The sequence below is a fragment of the Culicoides brevitarsis genome, chromosome 2 (assembly GCF_036172545.1).
Source record: "Culicoides brevitarsis isolate CSIRO-B50_1 chromosome 2, AGI_CSIRO_Cbre_v1, whole genome shotgun sequence".
NCBI lineage: Eukaryota > Metazoa > Arthropoda > Insecta > Diptera > Ceratopogonidae > Culicoides > Culicoides brevitarsis.
This window is the reverse complement of record NC_087086.1, coordinates 10,317,163-10,340,224: the sequence shown is the minus strand read 5'-3', so window position 1 is coordinate 10,340,224 and position 23,062 is coordinate 10,317,163. Positions and strand designations below refer to the sequence as shown.

The window sequence follows — 23,062 nt, the reverse complement described above, 5'->3', positions numbered from 1 at the left end:
TTCACAATTTTGTACTCCTCATTTTTAATTTTTCAATTTTTTATCAGTCTTGCATCTCATTGTGTTTGAAAATCATTAAAACTTGATAAAAATTTAAAGTATTTAAGTCAAAATATGTGAAATTCAAGAAATTTACATTTTAATACTCCTCATCGAATTTTTTTCTTCTCAATACTTGAAAAAATTTTTCTTTAGTTTTTTTTCATCAAATATCAACATTTTTGTTTTCGTTATCATAAAATTTCATATTACTCGAAAAATTGTTCTTAAGATCTGAATCTTTATCAATTTTATCGCCATTTTCAAGTATTTTCTCTTTTTTGTACTCCTCATTTCATAATTTTTAATTTTTATTAAATTTTCCGAAAGTTTTTTTAATTATTTTGCATAATTGGGAAAATTTTATCATTTCTGAACTTCTCATTTTACAATTTCATACTCCTCATAAAAAATTTCGAAAAAAAATGACAGACCTCAATGAATCCCGCAAAACCAATTTTTTTTCGAAATGCGGTACAAAAAAAAAACTTTTTTTCTCTCAAACTACAATGGAATTAATGAAATGGAAGAAAATTGTACTTTTTGTGCGTTGTTAGGCATTTTTTTTTATTTTGCAAAATTTTGTTCTCTAAAATTGCTCAAGTTAATGTTCAAGGATGTTTTCTCAATACTCACAAGTTTCCGGACTTTTTTTTCTCTCTTTGTTCGAGTTTTCTGCTTGTGTGCGTGTTTCAGGTTATTAAACTTTTTCTTGTACAAAAAAAAAATCATGTGCAAATTCGTGTGTTTTGTGTATGTAATTGTCATCACGAGTAAAATTTGTCTACTCAAGTGTGAATAATGGAACCTTTTCTTCTTACCCACTTTTTTGGAAGAAAACTTTAAAATGCTTTTAATTTTAGTAAAGAGGTGCGAAATAAATGGAACAGAACATTTTTGGTACTGCGAAAAATTTTTTCATCCGTTTTTAATACAAATTAAGGAAAAAAATTAAAGTAAATTACTGGGCGTCTCCACGAAACGGATTTTCATAATTTTTGAATAAATTTAAAAAATAAAACTTGAGACGATAAAAATATTTGCACGTAATGTTTCCTCTCATAATTTCTCTCAGTTGTGACTTTACTCCGGAATTTGCATTCGTTCGTCTCGTAAAACGTCTTTTTATGCTAATTCTCAAACATTTTAAGCGAATGCGTGTGTGGGCGACAATAATATTTGCCATTATCATAACAATTTTGCTCATACTCTGTTTGTCATTTTAACGCGATTTAGCTTATCTCGGGAAAAATTGTTCAGCGCATAAATTATGCAGAAAAATTTTTGATGGATGACATTTTGAGCTTTCTTTGATTGAAATTTCGTCCTTGGTTGTTTTACCTGCGCTACCAAAATACTCCCACAGACATCATTTGGTCCGCACAAAACACGACTTAATAACAACCAGAGGACAAATAATTTTTTTTTTACTGCCATAAAAGTTGTTTTCTTGATTATCTTGTGTCTTACATATACCTTTTCTCATCCTCAGTAGGACAAGACACGAAAAAAAAAATGCTGAGAAAAAAATAACACTGATGTAATAAAAACATTTGTGGAGACACGGGACGTGATAAACATTCACAAAATTATATTCGATTTGTGTTCTACTACCACAAACACGATTTTTTTTTGTGTGCGGCTCGGTTTGTGTGACATGCTTTTGTCACAAAACAACAATAAAAAAGTGTCGTCTTTAAAAGATAAAGATCTCACTACAGGTCGAAATTTGTGTTGTTTGTCTTTTGAATTTGGCGCACGTTTTTATCGCAATGATGCTAATGATGACACCATTCAATTCGGATTTTTACAAAAATTTTCATAAAAAAGGATAAAAAGTCCATTCTGTATTTTTTTGAATTGAAAAAAATAATTTTTTAATTAAAAAAATTTTACAGAAGAGTCCTTGAGGCTTTCGAGGATGAAACTTTTAGGAACTAACTATGAAAAAATTTACAGTATTTCAAAACATGAAAACGTGTCGAGTTGTGTCTTCTTTAATTTATAATCTAACATCTACCCTATTGAATAACGTAGTTCATGTTACCGGTCAGGGATGGAGTTAATTTAAAAATTTTGATATTTATTGCCAAAATTAATTAATAAATTAAATAAAATTATTTTAATCAAAAAAAAAAATTAAAAAAAATTGAAAATTTTTTAATTTATTATTAAGAAAAAAAATAATAAATTTTATTTTAAATAAATAAATATTTATTAATTAAAATTAATTTAATTATTTTAAAATTAAAAAAAAATTATTTAAATTAAATTTATTAAAATTTTAATTAAAATAAATAATTTATAAAATATTTTAAATTAAATTATTAATAAAATTAAAATAATTAAAAAAAAAATAATGAAAAATTTTTTAAATAATAATTTTATTCAAATTAAAATTTATAAAATTTTAATTAAATTATTAATTAATTAAAATTATTTTTTATTTCGTAAAAAAAAATAAATAAATTTTTAAATTATTTTAAAATAAAATTTTAATTTATTATTTTATTTAATTATAAATTTAATTAAATTAATAAATTTTATTAAATTATTTTATAAATTTTTATTAAAATAAAATTAATTAATTTAATAAAATTATTTTTCTTTTTAAATTTTTTTAAAATAAAATTTTAAACCATCCCTGACTTGTAACACTCGCTTGTAAATTTTATGAAAAAAGGAACAAATGCAACAATTTTTATGAATAAATACAAAAATATTATGAATAGACATACAAACTTGAGTTTTATAAACAAAACAACTCGGAGAAAAAAAAAGCAACAATCACGACATTAATTAAATTTGTACAAGTACACCTGAGATGTAAAGTGTTTCCTTTACATTTATTTTAAAATAAAGTTTATGTAATAATAATAAAATGATCATTATAATTTTTATGAGTTTCTAATGAAGTAATGATGCTTGTCTACGATGTCTGTCTTGTTAGTATTTTTTCCTTGGCAAGAAAATCTACAGTTGAATAGCTGAGAATTTTTCGAGTGTTGCTTCCGTTTAAATAACTTTTTTAAATTGGTTCTTTTTATATTTTTTTTAATTAAGATATTTAAATGAATTTTTTTTAATGTTGCTTGATTTTTAACTTTTTTTTAAATCATTTATGTAAAAAATTATTAAAAAATTAAAATTTGATTTTTAAAAATTTTTAATTATTTACGAGTAAATAAGAATTTAAAAAAAAATTAAAATATTATAAAAAAAATCAAATAAATTAAAAAAATTTTTTTTAAAAAAATTTTTTTTTAATTTTTAAATTAAATTTTTTAAATTTTTTTTTATTAAATTAATTAATTTAAATTTATAAATTAATTAAATAAAATTATATTTTATAATCAAATATTAAATTAAATTAATTTTTTTAATCATGATTTTTTTTGATAAAAAATGATTTTTTTTGTGCATTTGAAGCTGAAAGTCATTCTCCGATAATTCAATTTCGAAATCCGATAAAAAGTAAATTCACAGAAATCCAATTACTCACCATCTACATTTGATATCAAGCCTTCCTTATCACTATTTACACCTATTTTTACTCAAAAAATTATTTTTCTTCACTTTACTCATGTAATTTGTCACCAAACACACTTGAATTTCATTCACATAAACTCTCGTACCTTGAATGATTAAAATACACGCAAAAATTATCTAATCAAGAATTTAATCAAATATTGAATCAACTTGATCGTATTACTTACGACACATCCATAGAGAAAAAAATCAACCTGTTCATCATATTTCAACAACACACAGAAATTTTTGCTCGATATTCTTATCAGAATTTGCGCTTTGCGATGTTGTTATCATGACTGCGATAAAAATTTACTTCCACGCAACATAAACAAAAAAAAATTGTGTATGGAAGCCAGTAAGTAATTTGGCACGAAGTGAGTTTGACTCAAGTGAATGTTGAAATAATAATATAAAAAAAGAACGAAGAAGTCTGTCAATTCAAATGTCATATGTTTAAAACACGCTTGAATGCTCGAAAATAATTGGCAGACATTGACATCAGCATGCGAAAACTCATTCCAGCAACGCCGTGTCATGTAAAAAAAATATTTTTACAGACTTTTTTGATGAAAATCCTTTTAAAAAAATAATAACTCTTGATTTTTGTTTTTTTACGGCAATTCAGAGAATAAAATTTGCCTTTTTGAGTCGAATTGGGATATTTTTGGTTGTTTTTATAATTTTTTCTTTGCTTGGTTTGGAAAAAAAACGTCTTAAAAAAGTTCAAATTTTTAATTTCTTACCCTTTTTTTTCTATTTTCAGATGAGTCACATGATGCGTCGTCGTTTGGGCTCAATGTCCGATAACAGTGCCCCCTCATCGGATGCATCGGAAGGTGCTTCGGAAATTTCCGACTCCATCGCTCACGATTGGCATATCGAGTCAGCACATCAAGTAAAGGACTTATTTTGCGTCGAGAACGATGCCACTTCGGATTCGGATGACACGACAATCGACACTGGCATGATAAATGATCAGGAACGCGCACAAATCGAGAGTTTCTTCAGCGGATTAGGCACAGAGGTGAGAAAAATTGCTTCCTGTTTAAATATTTTTTTTTTGTTTAAAAAAAATTGTGATGTGTCAAGGTTAAACAGTTACGCGCGCATCTTGTCCGAACTGAAACAAAAAAAAAATACAATTGAAACGACAATTCTTCCCACGCTGTAATTTTAATTCAATTAAAATACAATAAAGTGACGATAGATCGTTCTCATAAATGCTGCAATTAGAAAATATGACGATGTATGGCGACGAGACGATTAATAATCTCGGTCGATATGCGATCGGAGATCTCATCTGTCGTCGCTTTGATTTACGTGTTCTTAAAACCTGACCTGGACTGATCGTGCGCAGCGAGGTTTTGTTCTTAATTGATTCAAATAACATGATAATTGTTAATAATTGAGACTTTGTCCGGTTGAAACGAGTTTTTAGACGTTTTTGAGTGAAATTATTGCTGAAAAAAAATATAAAAATTTAAATAATTTCCTGATTAAAAATTTGATACAAAATTGACCATGAAAATATTTTCAAACAAAAAAATCATATTTCTTGTCAAAAAATTTTTGAAAAATTATTTATAATTTATTATTCATCCATTTAATTAAAATTATTTAAATAAAAAAAAATAATTTTAATATAATTTAAATAATTAATTTAAACAATAATTTTAAAAAAATTAAATAATTAATTTAAAAAATAACTTAAAAAAATTATTTTTTTTTCATGAAATATTTAAGTAAAAAAATTCAAGAAAAAATTAATTAAAAAAAATTATTTCTTGACAAAAATTTTTTTAAAAAGTATTTAATTCATCGATTTGATTAAAATTGCTTAAATTAAAAAAAAATTAATTAAATTAATTAATTAATTAATTAAAAAACTAAATTAAAAAATAATTAATTTAGAAAATAATTTTAAAAAATTATTTTTTTTTTGTGCATGAAATATTTAGGTATTTGATTTAATAAAAAGTTTTAAGAAAAAATTAATAAATTTAATTTATTTAAATTATCTAATTTTAAAAAATAATATTGGACATTATCCAATTTATTTGTTTTTGAAAATTTTTAATAAATTTATTAATTTAAATTCAGAAACATTCAAAGAGTTTAAGTAATTTAAGATGTTTTTACTAATTTTTTACATTAATTTAATTTAATTTCTATTTTTAATTAATTAATTTTTAAGGTCTTCAAAAAAAATTAGTTTCGAAGTGATAGAAATGCGATTTTTTTTAGAAATTCATACAAATAACTGAAAAATTATTTTATAAAATTAAAAAAAAAATAAAATTTAGAAATTTTAAAAAATTTATGATTAAAAATTATTAAAATTAAAACCAAAACTTTTAAAAAATTTTTTAAATAATATTTTATTATTAAAAGTATTTTAAATAAATATTAATATTAATAATAATATTTAAAAAAAAATTCTGAAAATTAAAAAAATTAAATATATTTAAATTTTTTTACATCAGTCATTATTAAAACTGTCAAAATTCTCACTCATTTAATTAAATTTTATTTTTCAAGACTACTCATCGCTTGATGCCTGGATGATGTTCACTAATTAAGCTCTCAAGTGTCTCGTAGGAGGTTGTTTTTTCAACACTCGACCGTCATTAATTCGACACTTGATGAATTTCTCATCATTTTTTGTGTGTTTTTGTTTTGATTCAGAAAAAAGTTCTCAAATTTTTTTTTCTGTGTAAACTTCAATTCATCAACGTTGAAAGTTTTGCACAAAGAAATTGCAGCAGCAGCATCAAATCCATGAATTTCGTGCACCAGAAGTCAGTGGCACGTTTACACAGATGTTTATAATGTTTATTTTGCCAATTTTGTACTTTTTTCTCGTGCAACTCTCGTGCGAGCAAAGTAAATGCACAGAGAACAAATTGTTGATTTTTCTTCTGTCATGTCTCTCTGGCGTTGTGCTGCTGCTGCTCAAAAATATAGTTTTAATGGATTTTCTCCATGGTAATATTGTTGAATGTTTATTTTTTTCGGAGTACGAGCGGCATGTGCCATCATGTGGGATGTTTGTTCGTCTTTTTATTGTGTTAGCTTTCTTTGTGTTCCATCGTCACGCGGGGCGACGTTCTTCGAGAAAATTATTAAATTTTCACAAATTTTGTTTGTTTGCAGGTCTTTGTTGCTGCATCGCTGGCCAACTTGTACGAAAATATCGGAAAGGACAATTGGAGGCTAATTTACACAGGCGTGCCCGTTTTGATTCACGACAAGGGCTCGGCACGAGCTAGAGGTGTCAGGAGGTAAATTTTTATCTCGCATGTCGAAAAATTTCTTGAAAAATATAAATTTTTTCCGTTATTTCTCTCCAGAGTCACATTCGTGCTTGCCGAACGTGGAACATGCTTTGCACTCTGGCGCGACACAATCGATAACTTGTCGAATTACAAACAAAGTGGTGCAGCATTTCACACGATGTGTTTATCAACAGGTAAGATTTCTTTTATTTTTGTCTCTAAATTTTAAAGGTTTTTTTTTATCAATTTTTTTATATTTTTTTCAATTATAAAAAAATAATATTTCTAAAAATTTTCAATTTAAAAATAATTTTTAATTAAATTTTATTTAAAACAAAAAAATATTTTTATTGAAAATTAATTGAGAAGTAAAAATAATTAAAAAATTATTTTTAATTAAATTTTTAAAAAATTTAAAAAAATTATTATTTTTTTTTTATTTAAAAAAAAATTAATTTTCCCCTGATTAAAAATATTTTTATTGAATATGGATTTTTATTTATTTTTTTTTCTTAATTTTTAATTTTTTTTTTATTAAAAAAAATAAATTTGACGTTAAGGTCGAAGATTATTTTTTTTTAATTTAATTTCTTAAAAAAACAATTTTTAATTATTTCCTTCTTATTTTTCAGATCATCGCAAAATAATCGGCTTCAGTTTCGACTCGCACCAAGCTGCCCGCGAAATTTGGCTGTCTGTCGAAAAATTGATCAGCGATCCGGAGAACATTGCACTTTCAGCCCCCGGTCGCAAACACAAAAAACCAACAAAAAAGCAGAAAATAATTTTGCCACCCAAATCTCAGATCAGTCTACCATGTCAATTTCATCACGTGACAAGTGTAACGCGCAACGATACATCGCGATTCTTCAGTCTGCAAGCATTCATTTCGCCATCCAGTCGGAAGCGGGACATCAACTAAGGAAGAAAGTGCTTTAACATGTCGAGTCTGTAGGATAAGAAAAGTAGTCTGTAGTACCGAAAAAAAAAGTGAGAAGAAAAAATGGCAAAGAAATGTTTGTTCTGAAGACTGGCTCTATGATGCTTGAGATTGATTGAAGGAAGATTTTTTATAATGAAATTTGAAAGAAAAAAAAAATTAAAATTATTAAAAAATATAAAATATTGTTAAATGTACTCCATTTCTGTTATTTTTTATGACTAAGTTTTGTAGATAATTTATTAATGAATAAACAAAAATAAAATATATTCCATATTAGTTGTGTAAGAAAAGCAAGTATTATTCAAAATAATATTGATAAAAGTGGCTAATTATTCCCAATTTAATATACAAATAAAAAAAAAACATTTTTTGTTTAAAATATGTAAAAAAATAATTTTCTTTTAATTAAAAGTTAAATATTAATGAAGGCTCATATCCAAAAATTCTGAGGATTTTTTTTTTATTTTTTTTATAATTATATTTAATTTATTTCATGAAATTTGTAAAAAATTTAATTAAATGTAATGTTCCAATTTATTTATTAAAATTAATCAATTATTAAATTTAAACAATAAATAAATAATTGAATGAATGAATAAATAATTAAAATTAATGATAGGTAATTAATTAAATTTAAAAAAATAATAAACGACAAAAAAAAACTTAAGATATTAATTTTTTATTCCGTTAAAAATCCTGCAAATCAAATTTAATCCCATTTTGATCTTAAAATATATTAAAATTTAATAAAAAAATAATAATTTTTAATGAATTAAATTAATTTTCGACATTTATCGTTGAAAAGCGTATTAAACAATTATTGATTAATTTAAAAAAAATGAAAAAAAAAATATTTTTTTTTATTAAATATTTAAAAATAAAATATTTAAATTAATACTATCAAAAAATAATAAATAAATACTATCAAAATTAATTAAAACTCAAAATATTTAAATTTTTTTTTCAAAATAGAGCATTTTTAGCATTTTGAAAATTTTTAAAAATTTAAAATTGAATAAAAATCGAGAAAAAAAATATTTTTTAGTTTTTAATTCTTTTTTACTGTCTCGAGGCTCTCTATTGTTTTTTTTCATAATTTTTGAATAAAATTTAATTTATTTATTAATTTTCTTAAATTTTATATAAATTATTTTTTTATATAAATTTAATTTAATTTTTTATTAATTAATTTAAAAATTGTTTATATTTTTTTCAAATTTTTTAAATTCTTAAAAAATTTATTTTAAATTTAAAAAATAATTTTCACAAAATTTTTTTAAAAAAATTAATTAATAAATTATATAAATTAAATTTTTATTTTTTTTCTCTTAATTAAAAATACTGAAAATCAATTAAATTGATTAATTTAAATTAATTTTACAATTTAATTTAAATTTATTTTTTATTATAATTTTTTTAAGAATTAACGGAAATTTTTCAAACAAAAATTCAAATTCATCAACAAATCCCAACGCATAATTCTTTGTCTAACTGTAATCAAAACAATGAAGCTGATAAGTAGCTTCTTCACTAAAAATTAACAATTTTACCGAGAATTCCTTATAAAAAGCCCCAAAAAAGTCATGGAGACTCAATTAGAGAAGCTCCAAAGCTTCCAACCAGTGTAAGTTGTTTAAAATTCCTTCCAACCTCCCACATTTTCACTTGTTTTTAATGCAGGTCACAAAAGACGCCCGAGGAAATTCCCTCGATAATCGCTGCCGTACTTGAAATCATCTCCTCAGTGCCTTTGACGGATTTAACAGCCGACAATGAGAAATTTCCCGCACAATCTGGTCTCGTACTCGAAGCCTTTAAAATCCTAAAAGGAGTTTGTCCCAAAGGAAAGCATTTTCAGCAATCGTTGCTCGAAAGCAAGGAACTTTTGTCGGTAATTCAGCACATTTTGAGCTTGGAGCTGAGTCAGGAGTTGCACTTGTTGCGTCTCTCGACGGTTCAGTTGCTCTTCAATATGAGCGTGGGCGACAATACGTACAAAATTTTCAACAAATTCCGAGAGACTTTCGTCGAAGGTCTCAATCCCGATGTCGCTTCGCGAGTTTCGGAGACAGATCACGCCAAATATTGCAACACGGTTGCCTTGATGTTGTTCAATATCGTCAGCAGGGCGGATTATGCCGAAGAATTGCTCGAATCTGGAGAGCTTTTGAGGATTTTGGAGTACAGTTTGCGTCACACGTTGAACGACGAAATGTTGCCGGACAACGTTCAGCTGCTTCTGAATACTTTTGCGACAGCACTTCCGGAAACGGCGACGATTTACGAGCAACTTTCGGACGAACTGCGACTTCAGTTCTTGTACTACATTCACGACACGATGAAAGAGGAGGAAATTTGCGAGGAACTCTTGAATAAATTGATTCTGAGATTCAAACAAACGTCGGACAGCATCTTGAAACCCGATGGCACGGGAGCTGACAAAAGCAGACCCAAGGAGGTTTATTGCTTGTTGGAGATAATTTCCGTCGCGAGTCAGTCGGAAAATGAGATGAAGGAGACTGTGTCGCTTGATGGCTCGCTTTTTCTTAATATTGGATGTAAATTTTTCAAAATAATTTTTTTTTAATTTTTTATTAAAAAATGCTCGAATTTTAGGCCTTTTGATGTCAATTCAGAAGTTGGGGAAGGATCCAAATAGCATTTTTGCTCCGGTTCAGAAGTTAGAAGCTCTTGCTCCAAATTCAACGGCTCCAAATACGATTGAGTCGGAAATTTCGTACAAATTCAAGTCTTTGCTGGTTCAAACGATCGCAAATCTCTTGTATAAAAATAAGAAAAATCAAGAACTTGTGCGAGAAATGGATATTTTGATTGCCGTTTTGGATTGCACCAATATTGATGCTCGAAATCCTTGTAAGTTTTTAAAATAATTTATTTAAATTTTTTGTTTCTAGCCTATTTAAAAGTCAAAATTTCTAAAAAAGCAAAAAAAAAAAAAACAACTAGATTTTTTTTTTAATTTTTAAAAATTATTTTTAAATATTTTTCTTTAAAATTCATTTTACTGAATATTCATTTTGAATTTTTATTTTAAAAAAAAATTAAATATTTAAAAATTATTTAAAATTTAATTTCTTGCAAAACTTCTCTTGTAGAATTATTTTGAAAATTTTTCGAAAAATAATTTTTTTTTTCGTGACAAATTAATTTAAAAATTTCCTAAATAATAAATTTCAAATTTCTTTTGAAAAATTTCTCGAAAAATAATATTTTAAAAAATTTTTGAAAAACCAAAAATAATTTATTAAAAAATTATTAAAAATTAATTTCAAAAATTTTTTGAACGAAGAACTTGAATAAAATCTAATAAATTTTTAAAAATTACAATTTTTTATTTTTTAAAGATTTTTTTAAATTTTTTTTTAACTTTTTAATGTGGCTAGAAACAAAAAATTTAAAATCATTTTTTTATCGACCAATATTTGAAATTTAATTTCACTTATTTTTCAGTACTAAAGGAATACAGCATCTGGGCAATCCGCAATGCATGCGAAAATAATCCGGAAAATCAACAATTTATCGCTTCATTGACGAAAATTGGCAAAGTCAAGTCGGAAATTGTGAGCGAGATCTCAGAAGGCGTACTCCGGATACAAAAATAAATTTTTAAAAAATTAACATATTTGCTAATTTATTAATTCTAAATTTAATAAAAAGTCTTATTTTTGGTACGTTTATCATTTGAAGAGTTTTGATGGAAATTGTTCGCTAAATACTGCATTTCTTAAGGAGGTTTTTGTGAAAGTCTTCAATGGCTCACTAAAAAAAAAATTAAATTTTTGTATTAAATAATTATGAATTTTCGATAGAATAGTGACTTACTTCTCTTCTTTCATATTCGTTAAAGTAATATTTACAGAATTGGTGGTAATCTCAATTGGCCTGACACTTCCAAAGAAATTCGTAATTGGAACAGTTTTTGGATCACGAGGATAAAGGTCTGTTCGGATGCCAACTGTACTGATGCAAACGCGTTTTGGGCAGACAGTGAGCTGAAAATAAAAATTTTTTAATAAAAATTTAATTTTCATAAAAAAATAAATTTAAATAAAATTAAAATTTAATAAAAAAATTGAAAAAATTAAAATTAAATTAAATTTTTAATTTAAAAAAAAAAAATTAAAATAATTAAAATTAATTTAATTTAATTTTAAAATTAATTAAAAATTTAAAATAAATTTAAATTTAATTTTAATTTAAAAAATAATTTAATTTTAATTTAATTTTAATTTAATTTAAAAATTTAATTTTAAAATTTTATTTAATTTTAATTTAATTTTAAAAAATTTTAATTTAATTTTAAAATTTTAATTTAATTTAAATTTAATTTTAATTTAATTTTAATTTATTTTTAATTTAATTTTAATTTAATTTTAATTTAATTTAAGAAAAATAATTTAATTATTTTTTTTTTAAACTTACAAACTCTCCCATCGTCCTTTTACTATTCGGCTCAATTTTCTCGAGGAACTCCAATGCATAATACGTGTACCGATCGATGATGTAAACGCCAATTGCTGGATCCACGTGATGCGACAACGAATCCTCGCCAACAAGTGAACTCGCCACAGCCAAAATGTTCGGCGAATAGAATTTCTCGTACATTGAAGCTGCTTGACAAGTATCGATCATGAAAAAAAGTTCATTGTATCTCTGTTTCTGCCACATTTGTTCGATCGCATCAGCCAACTCTTGACTTGTGATCTCCTCCGAGTCTTGAAACTTTAAAAATCCATCGCCTCCGTGTCCCGTCAAGTAAATCAAAACGTTGCTACCGGGATCTGTGAGCAATTTTTTCGATCGTGCGGTGCCGTTTTGGTTTCTGCCGGTCAAAAGTCTCACGAAATTCTCCACAGTGACTTCATAGCCGCGATAATCGACTTCCACGTCGTCGCCGTAAACGTTAATGTGTTGATTGGCGTTGTTAAAAACTGTCGCAGGACGAGGATTGCGAGGGTTACAGGCCATGTCGTCAGCTACCATGAGAATTATTTGACTATCGGGGATCCCGAGACGCTTTACGGAACGATAAACGGACAAAACGTTCGCGACATGCCGATAATTGAACCAAAAACGGGAAGTATCGACAAGAACTGCCCAATTATTCGTGTGACTTTGACTATTGACGAAATCTGAAGGTAACTAAAAAATAATATTTTAATTTTTAAAAATTAAAAATAATTTAAAAGAAAACGCCTTACTTGAACATCAGAGCAAATAACGCCTAAAATACACTGAAATAGCAAGAAAAACTTAAAAATTAATTTTTTAATATTTTTTTCAGTCATTTTGTCATTGATTTCTATTAAATTAATGCCAAAAACTAACAAATTTTTTTGTTTATTTTTTTTATTTGCCGAAATGAGACGAATGAAAATGATACTGTTATACACTGTTATGCATGAGGCTCGTAACTGACTTTCAGACGAAATCCATAGTGACTATGAGGGAAATTTGAGACGAATGAAAGTGATACTGTTATACATCTGTCAGCTAAGTATAACAGACTGGTATACTTAGCTGACAGCATATAACAGTATCACTTTCATTCGTCTCAATTTCGTCACTCTCGTCACTATGGATTTCGTCTGAAATTCAGTCACGCGCCTCACTAACCTTATGTATAACAGTATCATTTTCATTCGTCTCATAACAAGTGAAACACATTTCACAGTTGGAACGGCCTTCATGTCAAAACATACAAATTTTCAAAAGAGTGCATAATAAATTAATTCACTTATTATTGCTAAAATGGTGAGTTGCAGCTATTTAAATGCCTAAAATTGTGCAAATCTGTTCAGAAGTGTTCCCGAAATACGGATTTAATTCGGAAATCATCAAAATCTATCAAGAAATCGTGAAATTTCAGTAACACAAGTGCGGCCCGTGCTCCTTATCGATAAAAATTTAGTGAAAAAAGTGAAATATCTCAAAGTGTTCAAACAAATTTGACCGAAATGTCAATGATTTTTGCCATTTTCGGCTTAAAAATGCGAAAAACCAAGGACGCGTAGTGCAAAAAAGTGCATTTTAAGGTCGAAATAGTAACAGAAGAAAATTCCGTGTATGACTCACTTTACTACTTTACTACTACAATACGTTCGTCGTACAATAAGTGCTTTCAATTCAAGCAGCAGCAGCAGCACCAAGTTTGATGATATTTTGAATAATTAATTGGGAAATGGCATGATCTACTTTTCCTCCTCCTCCTCCTCTCTCGCTCAATCTCATCCCGTTTGCATTTTTCGTCGTCGTCGTCGTCGTGCATAACCACAAAATTATTATTGATTAAGCGAGGAGCGAGAGTGCATGTAGTAAAATCAATAGTGTGAAAATAATTGAGGAGAAAATTTGGACCACTTCAAATGAATTATCTGTTGAATAACAACACCTAGCTATGATACGGATGATTGTTGCACATTATTGCACGCATACACACATTGCGACTTGATCAATAAGGAATGCACTGCACACAATTTGTTTTAATGCAACAATAATTTTGTGCGAGTGAAATTCAAGTGTGTAAATTTTTAAACCTGACCAGTTTTTTTTTGCCATTCATATGTTCGTTAAAGTCTCTCGAGAAAGTTGTTTATTTTGCAAAATTGAATTTTTTTTAAATTTTGCCAAAGACAAAAATGTTAAATTATTCAATTAGATAAAAAAAAAATGCAAATAATGTCTTTGGCTATAAAATCTCCATAACAATAATTTTTCCTTCTCTTACAAATTTACTTCATTCGACTTCATCAAAGCAATATGTTGTTATTATTATTTTATTACGGAGTGCAAAGTATTTACATATGTGGTCATATGTGTGTTTCTTGTCATTCATTCCTTAACATGTGTGGTATGTTTCGTATTTTTTCGAAACCAAAAAAAAAAAATGAAGAGAAATAATAACCAGCAGTTTTGTGTTATAAAATGAATTTTTGCGACCGTCAAGTATGTTGATATTTTAATAATGTAGTAGATGCGTTTTGTTAGAAAAAAAAATTGTAAGAGGAGGTTTGGAAATGTCAGTCTGTGAGAATTATATAAAAAATCCAAATTTAATGAAAACTAAATAGGTTGTTCTCTCTCTAGAGAGGCTCGAAATACATACATATCAATTTTGATCAAGAGAGCAAGAAAAGTGCATTGAAAAGCTAAATCTATACGTATTTGCCACTTCTTGAGAATCATATACTGAAGTGGCACGGCTGACACAATGATGCCATTGCTGAAACCCAAAGCTAAAACTATCCCGATAAGTATGTGAACCAAATCAATGAACGATTAATAAAAAATAACTATTAAAAAAAACTTTAACATTGAAACTCCATCTAAATTTTGAAACACATCTTTTGATTCGTGAATATTCATATTCACATTAATTAAAACAGATCATTTTATATCCTTTTTAAAGGAAGATCAAAAAGCTTGTCAAAAAGCATGTCCATATTGCGAGGGTAATTTCTACCTCAGTAGGCAAAATATCTTCAATTTTACTGTGATCTTCATTGTGATTCTGAACCGAATAAGTCTCCATTTGGCTTACAAAACATTGCATTTGATGCTATGAAATTTTCCCAACTGTATTCGACAAACACAAATTGTTCTCCATTTTTGATAATCAAATCAAATTCTGCTCCTTGCACTTCCGGATCAACATTTAATTTGTAAAGGACTTGATATAAGTTAAGAATTTAACGTTCCTGCTTCAACAGGAACACCAGAAGAAGTTTTTTGAACAAAAGTATCTGCGTTAACAGGTTTTGATGCATATGCTATTTGCATCCCTTGAAAAGGCGAAACTTTTACAATAGATTTTTCGTGTCTTTGGCAGAATTTACTGTGTTCTTGTAGCTGTTTAGTTTTAATTTAATAGACAATTTTTTTTTTGTAAGATCGATTGGAAGACATTTATTTTTCTTTCAAACCTGTCAAACAGAAGAAAGGCTTTAGTTCTCCAGTTTTTTCAGTAATACCAAAAGGATCAGTAGTTTTTTAAAGATCAAATATAGAAGATTTTCTGATATTTTTTGTATACTTACGATGGCAGGCGATTTTTATAATTTCTTCTGATAGGAATTCTCAAAATTTACATTTGAAGTTTCAAGTATATTTATCAAATTAATTATTATTTTTAAAATTTCTTGCATACCTATATTTAAAAAAAATAAAATATCCTGTACCTAATTTTTAAATGAAAGAAATTGGAAAAATATTTTTAATTAAAAAAAATATCAAAATCTTACCGATATCCAAAATATTAAGCCCGCAGTAAAAAAAATGCGATCACATCTCACATCACCAAACGACAAGTTTCTCCAATCACACATTTTTTCGCTGTTTTTTTTATTGTTACGACTCATTTCTTCAAACAACATGTCGCTCTTACACACAAAAGATTGAAACAAAAAAAAATGAGATTCTTGTGTGAGTGTGACATTTAATATAAAAAGAGTAGTAAGTGGAAGAGTTATGCCGGTTCCATATACTTATGTAGATAGATGAAGAAAAAAAATCTTATTGTTTATATGCATTTAAAATCCATTATTACTACACACATTGGAGCTGTTTAGGCGGAGAGTAATTGCTTTATGAGTCATTTTATGACTTGATTTGGTCATTCGACGTAAATCAAAAAAATTTAAGTGAACAAAAACCGATTTCGCGAGAAGCTTAAAAAAAAAGAATTTTTGTGTTTCGCGTTCGAAAGGCGTTAGAATTAATTCCATGCACGATCTTCATACAACTGTTCAAATGTAAATCAAATTTGTTTATGTTTCTCTCCTCGATATTTTTTTTTTTTTGAGTCAACTATTCGCCTCGCGTACATATTTCGATGAATATTGTGCTGAAACAGAGAAAAAAAAATATGTTTATATTAAAAACTTATTTTTGTTAGTGTGAATAAAAATTGTGACTGTACAAGAAGACATCTACTATCGAGTGTTTTGAATTTTTTCAAAAAAAAAAAAAAAAATTGAAAAAAATTTATTAAAAAATATAAAAAATAATTCAATTAAATTAATAAAATAAAAAAATAAAAATAAAATTAAAGGAGTAAAAAAAATAATAAGAAAATTAATTAAAAATAAAAAAAAAATATTAAAAAAATTTTTAACAAAAAAATTATTAAAAAAATTAATTTAAAAAAATAATTTAAAAAAATTTTTTTTTATCAAATTATTCAATGAATCTGAATTTTCGTAAAGCGATAAGATAAATTTTTTTAGACAAATATTTGAACAAATTTTAGTCTTTTTCTGCCTTTATAAAAGTGGCACACTTTACGAGATTATCAGGAACTAAAAGTTTATATTAAAAATTCTTTATCAGTTCTTTAAATAGATTCACTCGTCGACATCGTCGTCGTCGTCGTTGTCGCTTATTTTGTGAATTACAGTGAATTATCGTAAAGTAAGTCTCACGAGTGCAGCCACAGTATAAAATCTGATATGCTGCCCGGTTTTTATTGCATTACAATACAATTAAAGTCAACTGATAACAATTACTGCTGCGATATTTGCTACTTCTGAACGATTTCAAAGCACGATTTTAATCAAAGTGACTCACGATTCTGTCGATAATAGACTTTAATTTTTTTTTCTTCAATTTTTTTTGCAGATGTAACTCTTCAAAAAAAAAGTGACAAGAAAATTTTCGTACGGCAGCAGTTTTTTTTTAAAGAAAAACATTTTCTTCCACAAACACGCAGCAAAAAAGACGCAAGAAGCATTTCCAGTAGTCAGCAGCATCAGCGTTGGTAGTCAGAAATAAGGCCATGAAGTCAGTGCCAAAAGCTTAGCAATAAATAAATAATTAAGGATCATCTTTCATCTCAGTTACTGTACATAACGCACTAAATTTTAGTTTGTCAGAATTTTTTTTTCTTTTTCAACAAATGGGAAAATGATGTCTTCTGAAGTAGTAGCAGCAACGTGAATTCTAGTCAAATTTTTGCTTTTGGAAATGCAGTGAAACGAGAGTTTTTGTAATAAGGATTTAAAGTTGTTTACACATTTGATACAATTTTGTATAGGGTTAAGGAGTAGAAAATTTTTAAGAATTGTATAAAAGTAAGTTTTTTTTTTAATTTTTAATTAAATTTAATAGTTTTGTCTAAAATTCTTGAAAAAAAAAATTTAAAATTCTTGAATTTAATTTATCTAAAAATATATTTTTTTTGTTAAATTTTATTTTATGTTAGATTGACAAAAAAAAATATTTGAATTGAAATTTTTTAAAATGATTTTTTGAACTTATTGAACAATTTTTTTTAGGTTTAAAAATATTTTTAAAAAAAATTGATTAATTTTTTTTCTCAATTTTAATTAAATTAAATTAATTCTATGTAAGTTAAAAAAATTAAAAAAAAAGTATTATTTTTATTCCAATCAAGTAAAATTTTTTAAAAACTATATTAATTTATTTTAAAAATCATAATTTAATAAAATTTTAAATTAAAAAAAAAAAAATACAAAAATCAAAAATTATTTAAAAATTATCTTGATTAATTATAATTTATTAGGTAATTAAAATTATTTTAAAATCTTTATTTAAAAAAATTTCATTGAAGAAAATTAATTAAAAAAATTAAATTAAATTAAAAATAAATTAATTAAAATTTAAATTTAGACAAAATTATTAAATTTCATTAAAAGCGTTCAATTTTTTTTATTTTTTACCTTAATTAATTTTTTAAATTTTTCTCCGTAGATATGGGTAACAAAAATTCATGCTGTTCATACTCAAGTCCGCAGCCAACGCGAAAAGCCAAGGAGATTCCCACGTCTTTCGAAGAGCACTTGCCCGAGGGCGATGTCTCGACCAACAATTTACAGCACATTTCCGAACGCGAAGGCGGCGACGAGGATTTCGATCCTTCCTGCCATCCGACAACGGGCACCATGTTCCTCGAACGTTCCAAGCAGTGCATAGAAAACGGAATGACGCGAAAAAAGTCCCAACATCAAATTGCGCAGCAACAGGGAACGGGCGGCCTCAAAAAAAGCAGTTCGTGTTCGACAATTTACCTTGACGACAGCACCGTGTCGCAACCCAACCTGAAAAATACCGTGAAATGTGTCTCGTTAGCCATCTACTATCACATCAAAAACCGGCAATCCGACAGGAGGCTGGATATTTTCGATGAAAAACTGTATCCGCTGTCACGAGATCGCGTGCCCGACGATTATGACATCCATAATCCGGAACATCGACAGATCTACAAGTTCGTAAGGACGCTTTTTAATGCGGCGCAACTGACGGCGGAGTGTGCAATTATTACGTTAGTGTATTTGGAGCGACTGTTGACGTATGCGGAACTCGATATCGGGCCCTATAACTGGAAACGGATAGTTTTAGGGGCGATTTTGCTCGCGAGTAAAGTGTGGGACGACCAAGCAGTGTGGAACGTGGATTATTGTCAGATCCTCAAAGACATCACGGTCGAAGATATGAACGAGCTGGAACGACAATTTCTGGAAATGCTGCAATTTAACATCAATGTGCCGTCATCTGTGTATGCCAAATATTACTTTGATCTACGGACACTGGCGGAAGCCAATGAATTATCATTCCCGACGGAGCCGCTGTCGAAGGAGCGCGCGCAAAAACTCGAAGCCATGTCGCGCGTCATGCAGGACAAGGTTACGGCGCGCGCCCTCAAAAATGGCATGAAAAAATGGTCGTCGCTCGAGAATGTTAGTCAATGCGGGCCCGGACCGAGAAAAAGTGTCGCAATTTTATCGTGATTAGTTTCCTTCTTTTTTTCCTCTAATTCTAATTTTTTTTTTCTCAAAAATGGCACTGCAACAAAAAAATGTTCCATTCTTCTTTTTTATACAGACACAATTAATTTTTAAAAAATAAACATAACTTTATAGACAAAAAGTATAAAAAAAATATTATACAGGAAGTGAATTTACGTAAAAAAAAATAAAATAAAATATTGGTCAAAAATATGAATTGAAAGTACTAAAAAAATGTAAAAGGAAATCAAAATGTAGCAAACTGAGTGTGAACTTTTAGCGCACTAATAGAGTGTTATCTACCATTAGACAAATAACTAGCACGAGATGTGCCCAAAAAAAAATAAATATATAAAAAAAATAGTTGATCTCTTTTTTAAATAAACATTTTTAGCTGCACGACTTATAAAAAATTTAACTGGTAGTGAAAAAAAAATAAAATAAAAAATTATGCACTCACACGCGCTTTTATCAGCAGCCAACAATTATTTAAAAAATTAAACAGCACTGATAAATTGTTGAAACTTTATATAAATGATAAACCGATTCCGTCACTTAGCCTAAAATAAAATAAAATAAAACAAAAAATAATTAATTAAAATATTTGCTTATGATGATGATTGAAAATGAAATAATAAATGAAAGCAAAACATACAAAAAAATAATAGAAAAAAATTGCATGAATTTTTTTTAGAAAAAAAATTTCGTTGGCATTTACGTTCTTCCTTCCATAAAAAGAAAAATATTTAAATAAAAATTTAAATTAAAAAAAAAATCAAGCCCATCCAATTTTTTTTATAAAAAATATTTTTTGCTCATTTTTTTAAATATTTAATATAAAGTTATGTAAAAAATAAATTTTTATTAAAAATTAGTTCTTAGAACAAATCCGATCCCATTATAAATTGCAACGAATTGCATAAAAAAGTGTATTATTAATATAAATTAATTAATGCCAATAAATTTTGCCTACTGCAAAACATTTCTCTCAGCATACAGACTCCCAAAAAATAAAATACAAAAAAAAAATAGACGATGAAAGAAAGCACATTTTAACTTTTGCACCACTTTATAAAAATAAATAAACATAAATAATATTTTTGTTTCTATCTCAGCACTAGTTAAATGTTATTAACAAGAGAATGTGTCAATACTGTGTTAGGCCAAAATAAGAAAAAAATGCACTTAAAAAATAAAAATAGAAATATTTTTATGATAAAAAAAACTACGGAAAAATTTGTAAAATAAAAAATGTTTTCTTCTATATTCGACCACGATTTGATGTACTTTCTAAACTTTGATTTGTAAATTTTATGTAAAAATTATATATGATTATTATTATTCAATAATAACAAAAATTTTTAAAAACTTAAAAAAATTTTATAAAAAAAATTAAATAACATAGGATATTTTTAAAGATTAGGCTTGTTTTAAGACCGTAAATACACTCCTTTAAATAATTGAAAAGTAAAAAAAAAATAAATAAATATAAAAATAACATAATAATGATTAAATCAAGTGAATAAAACTGATGATACCTAAAAATATTTACTTTAGTGTATGATAAAAATTAAAAAAAAAATGAAAAAACATTGTAAAACAACTTTATAATGAAATAAAAACACGTATTTTTAAAAACATACAAAAAATATTTTTTTTATTAAATTTAATTTTATTAAAATTAATTAAATAAAAATTACTTAGGTAAATATTTTAAATAAATTAATTAAATTTTTAGAGAAGAATTTAATATTTTATTATTTTTTTTATTATTAAATGTATTACCTTATTAAAAAATTAATTTGAATAAAATTTATTAAAATTTTATTAATTTAAAAAAAATTAATTAATTTAAATAAATTGATTATTTAAAAATTACTCTGGTAAATATTAGAATCAAAAAAATAATTTAATTTAAAATTTTACCTTATAGATAAGAATTTAATATTTTTTTTATTATAAAATGTATTAATTAATTTATTTATTTATTTAAATTAAATTTAATTAATTATATTTTTTAAAATTATTTAAAATTAAATATAATTAATTAAATTTAATTTAATAAATAAATTATTAATAAATTAATTAAATAAAAAAATACTAAGGTAAATATTAGAATTAAAAAAAATAATTTTTTAAACTTACCTTAAAAATACATAGACAATAATAAATTAAATAATTTATTATTTTTTAAATTAAAACAGTAAGTAGACTTTAAAGACTTTTTTTTTATTTCATAAATCATCATTATAATAATTTTATTTATATATCTCTTCTGTGTCACTAATATATATTTATTTACTGTAGTTTTTATTTTATATATAATCATAATTATAATAATATATTTTTTCCATTTTTTTATAATGTATTGATTAGTCCTTTTTTTCTACATTATTATTATTATTATATAATGACAACAATTAAGGATTCTAACGTGTTTCAGTATCATTTTAGTTTATTTTCATATTTACTATAGACTCCAAAAATATTAATATATATTTAGTTCTTTTTCTTGGTTTTTATTGTTCAAAGGTATATTTTAATATTATTATAGGTAAAATGCAGAGAGACAATTATTTTTTATAAATATATTTTTAATCATTATAAACTGAGTGATTTTTCTAAATAGTGATTAAAAATAAAATTTTACAAATCTCAACAGTGCATTTAGTTAAATATTTAGAAATTTGTTTGTTTTATATTGGTAGTTTAGTAGTCTATATATTTTTTAAAGGTTTTTTTTTGTGTTTTAACAGTCAATATTGAAACGACACATTTTTTATGTATGTTTTTAATCATAATTTATAATAATATTGGACGACGGTTTACAAATATACGGGAAATATATTTTTTTTGAGGTTATAAAGCGTTAGGTATATTTTTTTATGTATACTATTTAATGACACTTATGAGTTCATTCATTGTTTAACTTGTTTTTTTTTTTATTTACACGGACATTCATTTATTATTTTATTTTTTTTATACAAAAACAAAATATACATTATATTATATATGTATCTAATAACGATCCACGTTACAATTCCTCTACTTTTAAGTTATACATTTCCTCAAGTGCGTTTTTTTTTTGTTCTAATTCCTTATGTTTTATTGTGTCATACTAGCATTGCACCATTTATGTATAATATTGTATTTATAGTAACTAAACTGCTATTTTTTGTGTTTAATTCTAATATAATAATAAAAAGTTTGACATTTATAAGTTTATTATTTTAATATTATTTATATATGTATTTTTTAAGAATATGTTTTTGTTCACTTCTTCACTTTCCTTAAAAATTTCTTCGTGTAATGTGTCATATGTCACCATTTTTTCACTTATTAAATCTATGTATATAAAGCTATGATCCCCGATTTCAGCTGATAGTATTGGTACCTAAATTATTAAGTGTATGTGACCATTGCTCTACTACGAATTAATAATTAATTATTTATTTTTTTAAATTTTTTCCCTCATTATTTTTTTATTTTTTTTAAAATGTTGTAAAAAAATC

The 23,062-nt window shown here is 25.7% G+C and overlaps 4 protein-coding genes across 5 annotated transcripts in view; 3 read left to right on the top strand and 1 right to left on the bottom strand.

Moving 5' to 3' along the window:
- LOC134829434 (uncharacterized) overlaps positions 1-8,151 on the top strand; it is a 55,084-nt gene extending 46,933 nt beyond the window's left edge. The window contains exons 1-5 of one of the 2 annotated variants that reach the window (XM_063842497.1): positions 3,982-4,106; positions 4,334-4,594; positions 6,724-6,851; positions 6,921-7,039; positions 7,478-8,151. In XM_063842497.1, the coding sequence (XP_063698567.1) occupies positions 4,074-4,106; positions 4,334-4,594; positions 6,724-6,851; positions 6,921-7,039; positions 7,478-7,767 (831 nt within the window). In that variant the 5' untranslated portion in view covers positions 3,982-4,073 and the 3' untranslated portion in view covers positions 7,768-8,151. Of the gene's footprint in view, positions 1-3,981; positions 4,107-4,333; positions 4,595-6,723; positions 6,852-6,920; positions 7,040-7,477 lie in introns of those variants that run through there. The other variant, XM_063842498.1, reaches the window with a different exon arrangement.
- A 1,128-nt stretch (positions 8,152-9,279) lies between these two features.
- Positions 9,280-11,489, top strand: LOC134831128 (ataxin-10). The gene is made up of 4 exons (XM_063844784.1): positions 9,280-9,412; positions 9,469-10,346; positions 10,405-10,662; positions 11,260-11,489. The coding sequence occupies exons 1-4, from the start codon at positions 9,372-9,374 to the stop codon at positions 11,409-11,411; spliced, it is 1,329 nt and encodes a 442-aa protein (XP_063700854.1). The 5' UTR covers positions 9,280-9,371; the 3' UTR covers positions 11,412-11,489.
- LOC134831129 (putative GPI-anchor transamidase) lies at positions 11,434-13,167 on the bottom strand. The gene is made up of 4 exons (XM_063844786.1): positions 13,011-13,167; positions 12,232-12,951; positions 11,632-11,801; positions 11,434-11,568 (listed from the first exon to the last, which is right to left on the bottom strand). Exons 1-4 carry the CDS (start codon positions 13,095-13,097, stop codon positions 11,487-11,489), a joined length of 1,059 nt encoding a protein of 352 aa, XP_063700856.1. The 5' UTR covers positions 13,098-13,167; the 3' UTR covers positions 11,434-11,486.
- Positions 13,168-13,468: 301 nt separating this feature from the next.
- LOC134830000 (cyclin-Y) lies at positions 13,469-20,105 on the top strand. Its single transcript, XM_063843329.1, has 3 exons — positions 13,469-13,563; positions 17,425-17,876; positions 18,517-20,105. The coding sequence occupies exon 3, from the start codon at positions 18,519-18,521 to the stop codon at positions 19,551-19,553; it is 1,035 nt and encodes a 344-aa protein (XP_063699399.1). The 5' UTR covers positions 13,469-13,563; positions 17,425-17,876; positions 18,517-18,518; the 3' UTR covers positions 19,554-20,105.
- The last annotated feature ends 2,957 nt before the right edge of the window (positions 20,106-23,062 follow it).

Excerpts from the sequence above, each read along its gene's own strand:
- LOC134831129 (XM_063844786.1), bottom strand. The coding sequence starts at position 13,097 with ATGACTGAAAAAAATATTAAAAAATTAATTTTTAAGTTTTTCTTGCTA. Across the intron at positions 11,802-12,231 it reads AAAGGACGATGGGAGAGTTT|CTCACTGTCTGCCCAAAACG; the intron begins GTAAGTTTAAAA and ends TTTTATTTTCAG. Across the intron at positions 11,569-11,631 it reads ACGAATATGAAAGAAGAGAA|TGAGCCATTGAAGACTTTCA; the intron begins GTAAGTCACTAT and ends TTTTTTTTTTAG.
- LOC134830000 (XM_063843329.1), top strand. The coding sequence starts at position 18,519 with ATGGGTAACAAAAATTCATGCTGTTCATACTCAAGTCCGCAGCCAACG.
- LOC134831128 (XM_063844784.1), top strand. The coding sequence starts at position 9,372 with ATGGAGACTCAATTAGAGAAGCTCCAAAGCTTCCAACCAGT. Across the intron at positions 9,413-9,468 it reads CTCCAAAGCTTCCAACCAGT|GTCACAAAAGACGCCCGAGG; the intron begins GTAAGTTGTTTA and ends TTTTTAATGCAG. Across the intron at positions 10,347-10,404 it reads GCTTTTTCTTAATATTGGAT|GCCTTTTGATGTCAATTCAG; the intron begins GTAAATTTTTCA and ends CTCGAATTTTAG.